Source organism: Scyliorhinus canicula, chromosome 10 (assembly GCF_902713615.1).
Source record: "Scyliorhinus canicula chromosome 10, sScyCan1.1, whole genome shotgun sequence".
NCBI classification, from domain to species: Eukaryota; Metazoa; Chordata; class Chondrichthyes; order Carcharhiniformes; family Scyliorhinidae; genus Scyliorhinus; species Scyliorhinus canicula.
The window spans coordinates 31,848,803-31,864,577 of record NC_052155.1 but is presented as its reverse complement, the minus strand read 5'-3'; the positions used below and the strand labels follow the sequence as shown (position 1 = coordinate 31,864,577).

Sequence of the window (15,775 nt, the reverse complement as noted above, 5' to 3'; positions counted from 1 at the left end):
CTTATTTCATATACTCCTGGCATTGAAGTAGACACACTTCAAACCACCTACCTGAACACTGGCACCCTCCTGCGAAGTCAAATCTGTGCTCCTGACCTCTATACTCTCAATCTCCCGTACCCCAAAACTACAATCCAGGTTCCCATGCCCCTGCTGAATTAGTTTAAACCCCCCCAAAGAGCACTAACAAATCTCCCCCCCAGGATATTGGTGCCCCTCAGGTTCAGATGTAGACCATCCTGTCTATAGAGGTCCCACCTTCCCCAGAAAGAGCCCCAGTTATCCAGAAATCTGAATCCCTCCCGCCTGCACCATCCCTGTAGCCACGTGTTTAATTGCTCTCTCTCCCTATTCCTCATCTCACTATCACGTGGCACGGGCAACAACCCAGAGATAACAACTCTGTTTGTTCTCGCTCTGAGCTTCCATCCTAGCTCCCTAAAGGCCTGCCTGACATCCTTGTCCCCTTTCCTACCTATGTCGTTAGTGCCAATGTGGACTACAACTTGGGGCTGCTCCCCCTCCCCCTTAAGGACCCGGAAAACACGATCCGAGACATCACGTACCCTTGCACCTGGGAGGCAACATACCAAACGTGAGTCTCTCTCGCTCCCACAAAATCTCCTATCTGTGCTCCTGACTATTGAGTCCCCAATTACTAATGTTCTACTCCTTTCCCCCCTTCCCTTCTGAGCAACAGGGACAGACTCTGTGCCAGAGGCCCGTACCCCACAGTCTGAACTGGAACAACCCCGAGAAACATCAGCAAGGCTGCTTCCTTGCTGCTGTTGGCCTTCTCATATGGCAGGGTGCAGCTCTGTTGACGGGAAATGCCAGAATAAATGGCAATTAACTGACCTTCTAATTATCTAAATAGGTCACCCACCTCTGGTTGGTGGGCAGCCAATGTCATTCCTACCCTATGGAAAGTTTACCCAACAGTGCTTTTGCTTCACAACCATCCCATTGCAGCTCACTGGCAATTTATTGACGCATTGCATCCTAGCCTGCCACCTGGGGGCTGATAAAGTTCCCACCCAAGGACTCAACCAGACACAGTAGGACAACTGGTTGACAAACTGCTCATTGTAAGCAACATCTGAGCGAAGTTACTTACAGTCACTAATAGCACATTGTGTACTAGAAGTAAGTACAGTTGAAAATCTTAATAGATGGATTTTACTGCCACAGTCTGAACTGGAACTAATCCCACCTCCATAACTCACATGTGAGTTACAACACAGAAACAGTGCATTTCAGGGTTTAACTTCTATTTGTTCACTCGTTTTCATCCATCCCTTTAACCCTTCATCCATATCCAACCTATCCTTGACTGTTCACATAGAGTCCGGTCTACAGAAATGCCTGTCTGTTCCCCTAACTGAAGCACCAGTGTCGCGCCCACTGGAAAATGGGTCAGAGTGGGGAGAGTGCCCTTTATCAAGCCTTCAAGCGGTTTAATTGGGTTAACCGCTGCAGTCAGGCAGGAAAACATTTGCACTGTCACCCTAACACCTGCTTAAAACTGTAGAGTTGGAGTTGGCCAGATGGGACTTCCCCCCCAGTTTTCAGATTCTTTCACATCAAGGCTCGCCTCGACGAGCCACTGAAATGTCATCCCACAGAATGGTACAACACTGGAAGTGACCATTTTGCCCACTAAGTTTTGCTACTGGTTTTCTTCAGGTGGAATTCTGGAAAGCATCCATTGAGTCGAATCACAGCCTTCTGTTCGTCATCCATACTTTCTCCCTTTAAACATGCCCATATAATTCCCTTTATAAATAATTTCTTCAATAATGGGTCGTGGTATAGATTTCAACAATTGAATCAGTCGGATTATTTTCTATCTTCCGTTTCAAATCCTTTTGCGATAATGTTAATATGTTGCAGTCTGAACATAGGAATCGGCTCCATCGTGCCAAGGACGACACTCAAACGATTCACACTGTTTCTGAATTAATATTCCCAATTACTATGGCAACCATCTAGTTTTCAAGTCTTTGGGAGTTAGTGGTAACCATTATGGCAGTGTCATAACATTGATTTTTTTTAAAATGCCACACAAAACGAGCAGTTCTGTGCCATGTGATCAGAGGGAAGGAGGTGCTAACATCATTATGAAGATATACAATTAAAATTGGATCTGCTGATAAGAAGCATGTGGTTTGGGAAATACTCGATATAATGTACAGAAAAGAATGTTCCACTTTTCTGCATATTATGTACAACACATTTATTTATGCTGTGCAATAATACATTATTTTGTACTTCTGTATATATTTTTGTGCCTCCTTATTGTACATCTATAATAATATTCAGGTATTTATTAGCCGCAAATATCGGCCTAGTATTAGTTTTGCAAGAATGAGCAAAAGAATTCTGTTAATCCATTCCTGCTGGGAGCCTTTTTTCAGCCAATCCACTGTTTCTACATCTCTCCCCTGCCTATCTGTGGATGTGCAGTGTCTCATCACCATTGTATAATCGGTAAGGCATCATCAATCAAAAGCCGGAATCCACAATCTGTGAGAAAGGGCAACCTTTCTGCAAATCAGTATTTCCTAAATTGAGTAAAGATGATGAACTGCTGAAAACTAACTGCAGCTACTGCTGCAGGGCATTCTGGGAAGTACACTCTCAGTCTTTCTGTTAACAGTTTGAGTTCTGACTTTTGTGGCTGCGTCAATGCTCAGTCTCAGTGCTTTGTTACTCCATTGCAAACTGCCTGCAATAGATAAAGTGAGCCAAGCACAAAGTCAACTCAAGGAAGCTGGTTACCATGACAGATCTTAAACATTAAGCAGGGAACAAAAGAGAAGTCAGATGGAGCTTTTTGTAACCGTAAGAATAATTGTGGAACTAACTGCCAGTCAAGACTATTCAATCAGACAGTGTAAACAGTTCCAACGAGTAATAATGCATTTCTGGAGGTGTAAAGGAATGGAAGAGTATTTGTTGTACTCGACTGCCTTGCTGGGTGGACAGATAGAATGAGGACACTGATAACTCAACTTTCAATCTTGCTCAGTAAGAATATCTTACTGCAGCTGTACAGGGCCTTGGTGAGGCCACACGTGGGAGTACTGTGTGCAATTTTCATCTCCTTGCAGATGAAAAGGATATAGGTGCCTTGCAGTAGTGCAGTGAAGATTCGCGAGAGTGATCCCTGGGATGGCAGGATTGTCGTATGAGGAGCGATTGGGTCAGCTCTCTATTCACTGGAATTTAGAAGAATGAGAGGGCATTTAATTGAAACACACAAAATTCGGACAGACTGGATGCAGAGATATTGTGTCCTCTGGCTGGGGGCGGTCTAGAACAAGGGGTGGACTCAGGATACGGGGCAGGTCATTCAGCATTGAGATGAGGAAAAATGTCTTCACTCAGAGGGTGGTGAACCTTTGGAATTCTTTACCACAGAATTCTGCGGAGGCCAAATCACTGGGCTAGATTCTCTGGTCCCTCAGCTCCTTGTTTCTCGACCATGCGCCATTTGCTAGCGACAGGATTCTACCTTCTCACCGCTGGTCAATGGGATTTCCCATCACAATCACTCCACACCACAGGAAACCCACGGGCGAGGGTGCGCTTTCAGTGGGAAAGGAGAATCCCAACAATCGGATAATTCCAGCCTCTGAATATATTTAAGAAGGAAACAGTTAGATTTCTAGACTCTAAAGGTATGAAAGGGTATGGGGAGAGTGCTGGAGTATGCTGTTGAGATAGAGAACCAGGCATGATTATGTTGAATGACTCAAAGGGCTGAATGGCCTACTCCTGCTCCTATTTTCTAAGTTTCCATGTTTCAATGAAATGTAACCTCACTAAACTTACGCTGGGCTGGATTCTTTAGCCGCGCTCGCTGTAAGATGCCATCGACGGGGTATGGACCATGTAAAGGTCCATTGACCTCAGCTGGGAATTTCCAGTCACCAGGCCGACGGAGCAACAAATCCCGCCCTCTATTTTGGGAAATTGGTTAGTTGGGGCACCACTTGGGCATGATAGCATTCTCCTGTTCCTCAAACTTTTATCGACCCATTAAAAAACTGCCCACAAAGGATCAATGAAGGTCACTTGGCCTGGAGTTCCAATTGAACCAGGAGCCATGTCAATGCATCTAATGACACTTACGTCATCGAAGAGGATAAGCAGAAAAATCACCTTGAAGTATACAAAACAGACAGCAAACCAGGAATTAAAATACACTGATTATCCTTCACTTTTTACAGATGTTACAGAATGAAATAAATGATTGTGACATTAGAAGCTGAGGTATCGTAAAGAAACTTTGAAAAAGTGATTTATCGGAAACATTTCTAAGTGTCATTTTGGGCATGATTGGCAAGGTTTTTACCCGATGGCCCGTTGGCGACATCGCAGTCAGCATTTAACGGCACTTAGTGCAGGAAGTGAGCCCCCACCAGCTTCTCGCCATTACTGCCGTCTCGCTGTCTGATTTGTCAGACTCGTGCCACAGTGTCTGGCTGCTAACAAGGGTGAGCTGTTTCTAAATGCTACCATTCACTCCCAGTCAACATACAATTATGGCAGCGGGCATGCCTGTTCCTCGCTTTGGGAATGCCGAACTGCCGAAGCTTCTTGAAGCCGTCGAAGTGAGACAAGACATCCTATTCTCCCGAAGGTGTTGGAGGGCCAGCAGCAGCTACCACCTGTAGCAGCTGTCAGTTCGGGCAGCACAATAAGGAAGACTGAGCTCATTACCCACTGACACCCACCAGCACAATCCTCCTGACCCATTAAGCATGCGGCTCACTATACTTTCTCTTTGTCCCTGCAAAGAAGATAGCCCATAATAAGAAGTAAAGGACCACGACGGGGGCGGAGTGCCATGGATTCCAGTCCTGGCCCCCTATGAGAAACGGGCCGTGGAAATCATGGGGTTGACCAAGGAGAGGACAGTCACCGACAGTGAGATTGGCCTGCATCACAGGGGTGAGGAACCACTGCCCTTTCACCCTGTCTCAACTGAGTTGTTCAAATCAGACAAAATGATCCTTCCCTCTCACTGACCACGGCCAGGATTCTCCGAATTCCCAGCCAAGTGGTGACGCCGGCGAAAACACCAGATCTGTGTTCGCCGGCGTCAACAGGCCTCTTGGCCCAGTTATTCTCCGGATTTCAGGGGCTAGAATGGCGGCGGAGTGCTGTGCGCTGCTCCGGCGCCAAAAGCCGGCTCTGCACGGCCGGTGCAGGTCCATGCATGCGGCGATGGATGGCGCGGGCCCGCACATGAGCGCAATGGCCGTCTCCGTCCTGGCGCATGTGGGTGGTTGCCGTCTCCACGCCGGCCCCCGCGCAACATAGCAGAGCCCTGCAGGGGCCGGGTGTGAGGGAACATAGCCCCCCCCCTCCCAAGACCCCAAGAATGTGTGCGCCTGACGATCGGTAGCCCCTGATTGCAGGCCTGGCCACCGTGGAGGCCCCCTCCTGGAGTCCGATCTCCCCGCCCCCCCACCAAGACGGCCCCCGCAGCAAGGATGCTGAGGACCCACCGGATGGGACCGTATGTAAACCACGCTGGCGAGACTCGGCGGGCAGTCGGCCGTCGAGCGCCAAGAATTGCCTCGAGGGCACGCCGACCGTGCGGGCGCGATTGCCGCCGATTCTCCGGTCAACGGAAAATTGGTGGCCTGGCGTCGTAGCGGCGTGGCGGGATTCTCCTGCCCCCCCCCCCCCCCTCCCCCAGGCAATTCTTTGACCCGGCACGGGCTCGGAGAATCCCGGCCCGCATGTCCATTGTTATGTCGGGTCTCCATCTGATGGGGCTGGGCCACCTGAAGTCATTCCCTCCTACCACCCAGGAGACCATCTCAGAGTAGAGCTTCGAGGAAACCACCATCGAGGCATCACAGCTATTACCCCCACCTTCCACCAGTGCAGTTACACACAGCCCTGTGGGGGATATTAGTGGTCAGGCTTCTGGGGCACAGTCTGGTGAGCACCACACAGTTACTGATGCACATTAGGTGGAGGCAGGTACATCCAAGGGAGGCAGTAATCGGAGGTCTGCTGGATCCCAGAAAACACCTGGGGCGCAGGCAGATGCTGAACCTCTGGATCAGGTTACCCCAGAGCTGATGCAGATGATAGGACATAGCCATGAGATTCAGGAGGAGATGTCAGCGACATCCAGTGAGAGCATAGCTGATTGGAGGAGTCGCAAAGGCTCCGAGCGCAGGATATCATCCAAACACTGAGGTCAACACTGCCCGACCCCCCACCAGGACGGCCCCCGCAGCCAGGATGCTGATCATGCAGCCATGATTCAATCATGGCTGATAATTTCTCATCCCCATTCTCCTGCCTTCTCCCCATAATCCCTCATCCCCTTATTAAACAAGAACCTAGATATCTCTGTCTCAAAGACATTCAGTGAATTGGCCTCCACAGCCTTCTGCGGCAGAGTTCCACAGATTCACCATCAACTGGCTGAAGAAATTTCTCCTCATCTCTGTTTTGAAGGATCGTCCCTTTAGTTTGAGATGGTGCACTTTGGTTCTAGTTTTTCTTACAAGTGGAAACATCCTCTCCACATCCAATCTATCCAGGCCTCGCAGTATCCTGTAAGTTTCAATAAGATCCCCCCCCTCTTCCTTCTAAACTCCAACGAGTACAGACCCAGAGTTCTCAACCATTCCTGATATGACAAGTTTTTAATTCCAGGGATCATTCTTGTCAACCTCTTCTGGACCCTTTCCAAGGCTCTTCCTTAGATACGGGACCCAAAACTGCTCATAGTATTTCAAATGGAGTCTGACCAGAGCCTTATACAACCTCAGATTACATCCCTGGTCTTGTATTCTAGCCCTCTTGACATGAATGCTAACATTGCATTTGCCTTCTTAACTCCGACTGAATCTTCACGTTAACCTGAAGAGAATCGTGAACAAGGACTCCAAAGTCCCTTTGTGTTTATGATTTTCTAAGCATTTCCCCAATTAGAAAATAGTCTATGCCAAAATCCCTCTTTCCAAAGTGCATAACCTCACACTTTTCCACATTGTATTGCATTTGCCAATTCATTGCCCACTCTCCTAGCTTGTCCAAATTCTTCTGCAGCCTCCTTGCTTCCTCAATACTACCTGTCCCTTTACAGATCTTTGTATCATCTGCAAACTTAGCAACAGTGCCTTCAGTTCCTTCTTCCAGAACATTACTGTATATTGTGAAAAGTTGTGGTCCCAGCACAGACCTCTGAGGCACACCACAAGTCACCGGCTGCCGTCCTGAAAAAGACCCCTTTATCCCCACTCTTTGCCTTCTGCCAGTCAGCCAATCCTCTATCCATGCCAGGATCTTACCCTGAACACCATGAGCTCTTAATTTATTTAACAGTCTCCTGTGCGGCACCTTGTCAAAGGCCTTCTGGAAATCTAAATAAATCACGTCCACTGGTTTTCCTTTGTCTACCTTCCTTTTTAGATCCTCAAAGAACTCTAACAGATTTGTCAGACGTGACCCCCCCTTTGACAAAGCCATATTGTTATATCTGTAAGAAATTGGAGAAGACACTCACTGGAAGCAAATCCTGGCATCCACCTATTCCACTGGCACTCAATGTGAAGGCGAATATCCTTGACTTCCAGAGTATTTAATGCGCAGTGAAGTGCCAGTTACATGCAGCACTCATGACTCAAGCAACAAAAGCATCAGCAATCTGCGGAAGCATTTCTTCAACGGCGTCATGAGGTGGCTCATTTGTACCAGTGTCATGCACCAGGTCATGCAGCGTTTTCTTGCTTGAAACCCGATTGGCTTCTAGACTCTCACATCCCCCTGAGCCCAGTGTTCCAGGACCTAGGTATCTTTGAAAAACTTGTCCTTCTTTCCGGCGACAGAATAGGAAAGAAACATCAACAGCAGCCTCCAGGCATTTTAAGCCACCAGCAGGAGCAAGCAGCAAACACAAACTGTAGCTGTGAAGGGCTCTCAAAATCAACAAGGCCAATTCCTCATTAGCAATAGCCTTCTGTGAAGCTGGAGGCTGCTCACAGCCAAAGGGAGTTAATGTCACCTTCAGCATATAACCAAGAGCCGGGCCATCTGCTGGAAGTTTTTGGGAGGACAGACAGGCAGCAGCTGTTGTTGCCCCTATTATAGGTATCCACAATATTTAAAGATGGATTGAAGGTCTCATAACAATTCCTGTGCCCTTGAGCTGCATGCCAGAAAATGGAAATGGCTGTTCACCTCCTCAGCACCCTTCAGCAGTTACTGCGTCAGCTTCACGTTTTTAGAAAGGAGTACTAAACACACCCACCTGATTTCTCACTGGAGAGCCAGTTAATTCCCGGGAGGACAGGGCATTCAACTTGAATCTCGCTAATGAGATGCAAATGAATGCAAATGACGGTTAATGATATGCTCGACATATTGAAATTAAATGAAAATCGCTTATTGTCACAAGTAGGCTTCAAATGAAGTTACTGTGAAAAGCCCCTAGTCGCCACATTCCGGCGCCTGTTTGGGGAGGCTGATACGGGAATCGAACCATGCTGCTGGTCTGCTTTCAAAGCCAGCCTCCGGCCCGCGTCCTGCGCCTCCTCAGGCCCGCCCTTGGGTGTCCACTGTCATCGACCTCCCATTTGTTTCCAAGCGCCAGTCTTTCCCCTGTCAGCAGAACAGTTACCCCTCCCCCACTAAACAAAACAACACTCCCAACCCCCCATAACAAACAAGTCACCTGCTCGCCTCGGGCTTGCCTTGGTCTGCTTTCAAAGCCAGCGATTTAGCCCTGTGCTAAACAGCCCCTACACATTGGACTTGATCCGGAACTGATAATCGGGTGTGGGCCGGTTAGAAAGCAAACTGATTTTCACCCGGTGGGAATCTCGATTCTGGCCTTTCCTGCTATTTAACTGGCACGCCCATATTCGCGCTGGGCGCATTGCGGTAATTAAATCATGCCCTTTATGAAACAACTTGGTATTTTGATCAAGGCAGAAAGAAAATCTAAAATTAGCGTTCTAGGGCTGGGGTGGCTATTTGGCAGTAGTTATGACTCAGTACAACATTAAAAATCCAGTTACACCTCATTAACAAGATGAAACTTTCTCAGGGGTGTTCACAAAAGGGAAAGTTCACAACAGCTCAGGGATTTCTAATTGATTGCAACCTGTGGGAATTCCCTGCGGAGAAGCCCATAATCACTGGCAGCGGTTTCTGGATTCCAGATGTTGCCGTCTGTTTCGAGGAGTAATGATGGCGAATGCTGGCAGTTTCGCCAAAATTGCGCCGCCAAATCTGGGCCCCAGTTATGTTGTCACGATGGTCAGTGCTTTTGATCATGAAATGTATCAGCAAAGGAGGGAGGAGTGAAATAATGCACAATCACTGTAGGCTCCACTCAAATAATTCAGCAATTTACTGTTGAGTACTCTGTTGATACCATTCTCACTGTCCAGAGGGCAGAAGTTTTAGATCCCATTGTTTTATGCGATGTGTGAGTGCAGAAGACATTAATTTCTAGATGACTGATCAAACTCATTCTCCTCTCATGAATCATGGCAAATGAGCTATCATCATTGTATAAAAATGACATATGTACTGACCGCCTGCAGTTCTAAATTGGACAGTCAACCAGACTGTTTCACAATTTAATCTGGTGTATTTACTGATGGGAAATTTGGCAAATTGTTTTTTTATGTACCCAAGTGAAATACAGTGCTTGGTTTGCCTATGTGATGATCATGTTCTCTCGTTCAGAAGCATTCAGTCAATCAAGGGACCCACCATCTGGAAGCTCCTCACACAGAGCTCCACTTATGTCCTTGCTACTGGCCCATCTCTCCCCCCACACTACCATTCTGTGACCCCACCCTCCCTTCCTGTCATTATTTATTTATGGCCTGGGATTGAGGAATAGTTCTAAGCTCTCTTAGGTGTTGTACCAGCTGCGGGCTCATCGCATCCCTGGCATTTTTTCCCTATGATAGAGCTGCCAGTGTCTGATTTGTTGGCACCTCTCAGCAGGCAGGATTTCCACTCCAGTGTCCTTGGCCCCAGAAAGCCCGCTGCTGTCTAGTTAAGTGTCTGCACTTAATACGATGGGCATTCGCTCAAAATGGCAACACAGGGCTCTCGCCAGCTCTGCAGCTGGCAGACAGTTCTGATGAAAGTCAACTATGCTTTTCTATCTCCACAGACGCTAGCTCTGTTGAGTGTTTCCAGCATTTTCTGTTTTAATCTCAGATTTCTAGCATCTGCTGTATTTTATTTTTGTAATTAAGTGATATGGGCTATATATTACAATATCACACTATTTTTTGTCAAGTTGTTTTCATCTATCTTGTGAAAAGTTTATCCAATTTGGGAAACTATTCACAGGAATGAGCACGGTACACCAGGGAAATTTGTGGCTCTGGCCGATCTGGTCACCTCGAGGCTTCCAGCATATTGTAAGTGGTGTATGACTTTTTAAAAATTAATTTACGGGAAGTGGGCGTCGCTGGCTAGGCCAGCATTTGGTGCCCATCCCCTCGGTGCCCCTGAGAAAGTGGTGGTGAACTGCTTTCTTGAATTGCTACCCCTTCCACAAACATTGAACCCCTCCATCACCATCGAACAGTGGCAGCCATGTGTACTAGCTACACGATGCACTGCAGGAACTCGCCAAGGTTCCTTACAAACACACAACCACTACCATCGAGAAGGACAAGAGCAGCAGATACCTGGGAACCCCACCAACTGGAGGTTACCCTCCAAGTCACTCACTACCCGGCTTGGAAATATATCACCGTTTCTTCACTGTTGCCGGGTCAAAACCCTTCCCTAACAGCACAGTGGGCATTCGTACACCTCAGGGACTGCAGCGGTTCAAGAAGGCCATTTACCACCACCTTCTGAAGGGCAACTAAGAATGAGCAATAAATGCTGACCTAAGCAGCGACGCCCACACCCCGTAAATTAATTAAACAAAAAACCATGACGAATCTCAGTCATCAATGGCAAGCTTCGAGGCCTTTACAACATGGTAACCTTGCGTAATTATTGAAAATAATGTTGAGAATTACGCAGCTGTTGTGTAAAAGCTGGGCAAGGAACAAAAGAATCTTTCTCTCAGGCGTAATCATATCAGTATTCTGCAATTGTTCCACTGGCCTTTAATGCACTCCAGTTGCTGCCTAGATAAATCCTTCTAACCTGCCATTTGATCAATAATGAAATGAAATGAAAATGAAATGAAAATGAAAATCGCTTATTGTCACGCGTAGGCTTCAATGAAGTTACTGTGAAAAGCCCCTAGTCGCCACATTCCGGCGCCTGTCTGGGGAGGCTGGTACGGGAAGTGCATGCATGGACTCAAGCTGTGTTCATTCAACAACCATTTCAGTGCACAAAGTAAGCTCTGCATACAGATGTTTCAGCAGGGATTACTAATGTCATAACCCCCCACAAGGCCCATGGGGAGACCATCATTGATCTCCCCGCGCTCGTGGAGCACAAGCTTCCCAGGTCGGGGGCGGAGGCCAACCACCTGGGGCGCATTGTGAGCTGACATGAAAGCAGGCCCAAAACAGGGCCTGGTGTGGTTAGTCCTCCCAGCTAGGATTGCACTGGGAGCGATGTGCCGTGTTATGCAGACCTTTGTAAATAGTGTAAATAAATCGATGTCCGTTTACCATCAGCCACCTCTGAATCATTAAAACTAGATGACCTTATAGGATGGACTTCAGTATCTGTTATTCAATGTGCACAGAAAATACCCTGCAGCTACTGATCCAACGTGAGTGCTTTGAATAATTTTCTTTTTCACTATTTGGTCTTCATCATAAATCCATCTCTGTTAGGGCAGCACGGTAGCATGGTGGTTAGCATAAATGCTTCACAGCTCCAGGGTCCCAGGTTCAATTCCCGGCTGGGTCACTGTCTGTGCGGAGTCTGCACGTCCTCCCCGTGTGTGCGTGGGTTTCCTCCGGGTGCTCCGGTTTCCTCCCCCAGTCCAAAGATGTGCGGGTTAGGTGGATTGGCCATGCTAAATTGCCCGTAGTGTCCTAAACAAAGTAAGGTTAAGGGGGGGTTGTTGGGTTACGGGTATAGGGTGGATACGTGGGTTTGAGTAGGGTGATCATTGTTCGGCACAACATCGAGGGCCAAATGGCCTGTTCTGTGCTGTACTATCTATGTTCTATGTTCTATGTTGTTTTTATTGCTGATGGTAGCACACTGCAATAAGACTGTTTCTCCACGGCCAGGTAATGGGGCAGGTAAAATGTTCATGTATCTCAGTTAAATAACATCTATAATGACAGAGAGGCTTCTTTTCCCAATATGCTGACAATGCACATTCTAGAAACTATGTAAGTGACAGTCTTTGAAAGGCTTCGAGAAGGTCAATTCAGGGGTAACAACTTGAATAGGTACTCAAGAGAACAAAAGGTAATTATCCTGAAATATCTCCACTTCATTTCTCCCTGTTAAAAATAATTATTTCTCTAATGGTTTAATAAATTATTGTTCAATGTGGTACAGTAATGATTGGGAAGGTCCAAAATCCTGTTCTCAATCTATACTAAATTGCCTGGCCTCAACTGGTACTGCAAATGGACTTATCATCCTTCTGGATGATAAAGTTAACAGGCTCTTCTGTGCCTGTTAGGCACAGAAGTTAACAGGCTCTTCTGTGGGACTTTATCAAATGTCTTCTGGAAGTCCATTTAATGACATCCATAGATATTCCTTAGTCTTGTACCTATGTAATCACCTCTTCATAAAAATGTATTAAGGTTAGTCAGGCATGATCTTCCCTACGCAAATCCATGCTCGCTGACCCTGATCGACCAAACGTTTGCAAGGTGTTCAGTCATCCCATCCCTGATAATAAATTCCAGCAATTTTCCACCACAGACGCTAGGCTAACTGAACGAGGGTAAATTCAAAGAGAATGGTTCCTCTTGTGGGGGAATCTAGATCAAAGGGGCACAGTTTAAAAATAAGGGGTCTCCAATTTAAGCAAAGATGATGAGGAACTTCTTTTCTCAGAGGGTTATTACATTTGGAATTCACACTGAATATATTCAGGGCTCAGTTAGATATATTTTTGATTGACAAGGGGGTCAAGGATTATGGAGACAAGATGGAAAATGGAGTTAAGGCCACGATCAGGTCAATCATGGTCTTATTGAATGGCGGGGCAGGTTTGATGAGTGGAATGGCCTACTCTTATGATCTTATGGATCAGGCACAGCTTTGAACAATATTATGAAGAATGGAAACTGCTTGGCCTGGAAACCTGCAAATTCCTGTGGCAGTTTATCTCGATAAGAACCAAAGAAAAGATGAATAAAAGGATAGAGAAATGTATATTTTAACAGACTCAACTGGAGTTTCCTCTAGGTCTACTGATTGGATGCCGTAACTTTTGTAGAAATCCAAATGACACTGCGTACGGAGGATTTATGTCAAAGTTATGGCAATCAACTGATTAAATTCACAGTGTCCGCTGCCATTTTTTATTCTGTTGAGGTAATTATTATGTTGAATTATTAATCAACTCAGAGAGAGTATTTTGGGCATCGCATTTGCACACAAAATTATATAATGATCCTTTCAGTAGACTTTTGTTGAACCTCAGAGTCAACTGTTATTTTCTTTCATGCAAAGATGTAAAAGGCAAATGTGATGGAAATAATATAAGATCCCCTGTCACAAAATACTGATAATTGCAAAAGGAAGTAACATTAATCCATGGTGGTCAACATTTGCAATCTGACTGGATTTCCTTGAAGGGAATGTTACCCAAATATCTAAAGTTGCTATAGACCCGGATGACCATTAGATGATTTCCCCTTTGAGGGGGAGAACTGAGTGGTGGTGATTTAATTGAGGGTCACCACACCTTAGGCGAGGGGCAAGATTAAGAAGTCGGTACTGGAATTGTATATGAAAGTTACTCATCCTAATTTCAAGGGAAAAACACACAAGATAAATAAGGGCCAAATATTTAACATTCACTTAGCTCTGTGTCACTTTTGTTTCACAATTGCTCCTTTGAAATGCCTGAGGACATCTTATGAGGTTAAAGGTGCCATGTAAATCTAAGTTGTTGTCAGCCCCAAGAGTTTTCACCTCCCCACGATGACTGTTTGTTTCCTTAAGCATTACTGAAGAAGCTGATCATGTTATCTATTTAAAATAAGTTCAGTGTGAGCTGAATTCGGATTACCTTTGAAGATCCAGAAATGCCCCCAGGTTTCTATAGAGGACAGTTCCTATCACGTAAACTGAAGAGTCGTCTGGGTCTGCAAATATAAGTACAGATTTATCACTCACTCATGTAGAATTGTTGAAAAGTTTAGACAAGGTCTTAACAAAGAGCTTAAAAGGCAATAACAAAGTGATTAAACACATCCTCCAAAAAAAATCGAAGACTTATTACAATCATACAAAGAACAAAAGAACAAAGAAAATTACAGCACAGGAACAGGCCATTCGGCCCTCCCAGCCTGCGCCGATCCAGATCCTTTACCTAAACCTGTCTCCTATTTTCCAAGGTCTACTTCCCTCTCATGGAAGAATATATTCTGTGGGTAACAGATAAAGAAAATTGCGAAGATATTGCCACAGCATCTCTCCATCTTTGACCTTCAGCCTATTACCTAATCAAGACGCCTTGATTCATCTTGACTTCTCGGACAATTTTCAGGTTTAGTCATGCTCATTAATTATGATTTTGGATTGTTGAATGAAGCCTGAAGACTGTTCATTTCTTCCACTCCTCTTTTCCCCTCCCCCACCACCCCAGAAGCCCTACTTTTTCCATTGATAAGGTTGGTTTAAGCATAGTGACTTACTAATTGCAAAATGTTTGGCTGGAATTAAATGCTTGGAGGGATACGTAACCAGTTATGTCACCTTCCAGACTCCATTTTCTTCTGCATCACTACGCATAGCCTGTATCAATTTTATTTGTATTTGTTACATTTGAAAACTTAAAAACCTTTGTTGAATGACAGTCAAAGTAAATTAATTTGTGAATAAATGTTTTAACCCACAGATGGTTCATTGAAGATGTAAGCCTTTGCTTGATAATGAGTCTGTTACAGATTCAAATCCTGGACCAGAAACGCAAACACATCTGCAGATTGACACTTGAGTGCAATGTTAGGTGAGTGCTGGACTGTCAGAGGTGCCACCTTTTGGATGAGATATTAAAACAAGTCCTGGACTGTCTTCAAGTGTTCGTAAGGCTATAGGTGTGGACGGTGCACCGGGGTCCCACGAATCACGTCCACGTGGTTTGGGCAACTGAGGGGATTGTTGCAGGGGTTCTTCAATGTGATGTCCTAGATGCTGTGTGTGGAGTGGTTCTGAATCCGGAGGTGGCAATATTTGGTGTGTCAGAAGTCCCGGGAGTCCAGGGGGGGTAGAGAAGATGATATATTGTCCTTTGCCTCCCGATAGCCCGGAGACTGATTTTGTGGGGGAGCTGGCACTTGGAAGCTACTGAAAGCGGGGTGTGGGTGAGCGACTTGGAAGAATTCCTGAGGTTGGAGAAGGTTAAGTTAACTCTGGGGGGCTCGGTAGAGGGGTACGTCTGGAGGTGGAAACTGTTCATCGATTTATTCAAGGAGAATTGCGGGATCAGCAAGGGGAGGGGTATTTTTTGATGGGTAAGGTGGATAAAATGAGGAAGGCAGGACTTGGTGGGGTGTTGGTGTCAGGATAGTTGTAGGGTTGTTTGTTTGTTGGGTTGATGTGCTGTTCTTCTGACATTCTCTGTATATTTGTTAAGTGCCGTGAATAAAAA

General features: G+C 45.9%; 1 protein-coding gene across 10 annotated transcripts in view; it reads right to left on the bottom strand.

The window, feature by feature from the left end:
* The window catches only part of adgrb1a (adhesion G protein-coupled receptor B1a), an 846,604-nt gene that overhangs the window by 352,305 nt on the left and 478,524 nt on the right, over window positions 1–15,775 (bottom strand). For all 10 annotated transcript variants that reach the window (XM_038808775.1, XM_038808774.1, XM_038808778.1 and 7 more), the window contains one exon: window positions 14,192–14,267. In XM_038808775.1, the coding sequence (XP_038664703.1) occupies window positions 14,192–14,267 (76 nt within the window). The remainder of the gene's footprint in view (window positions 1–14,191; window positions 14,268–15,775) is intronic.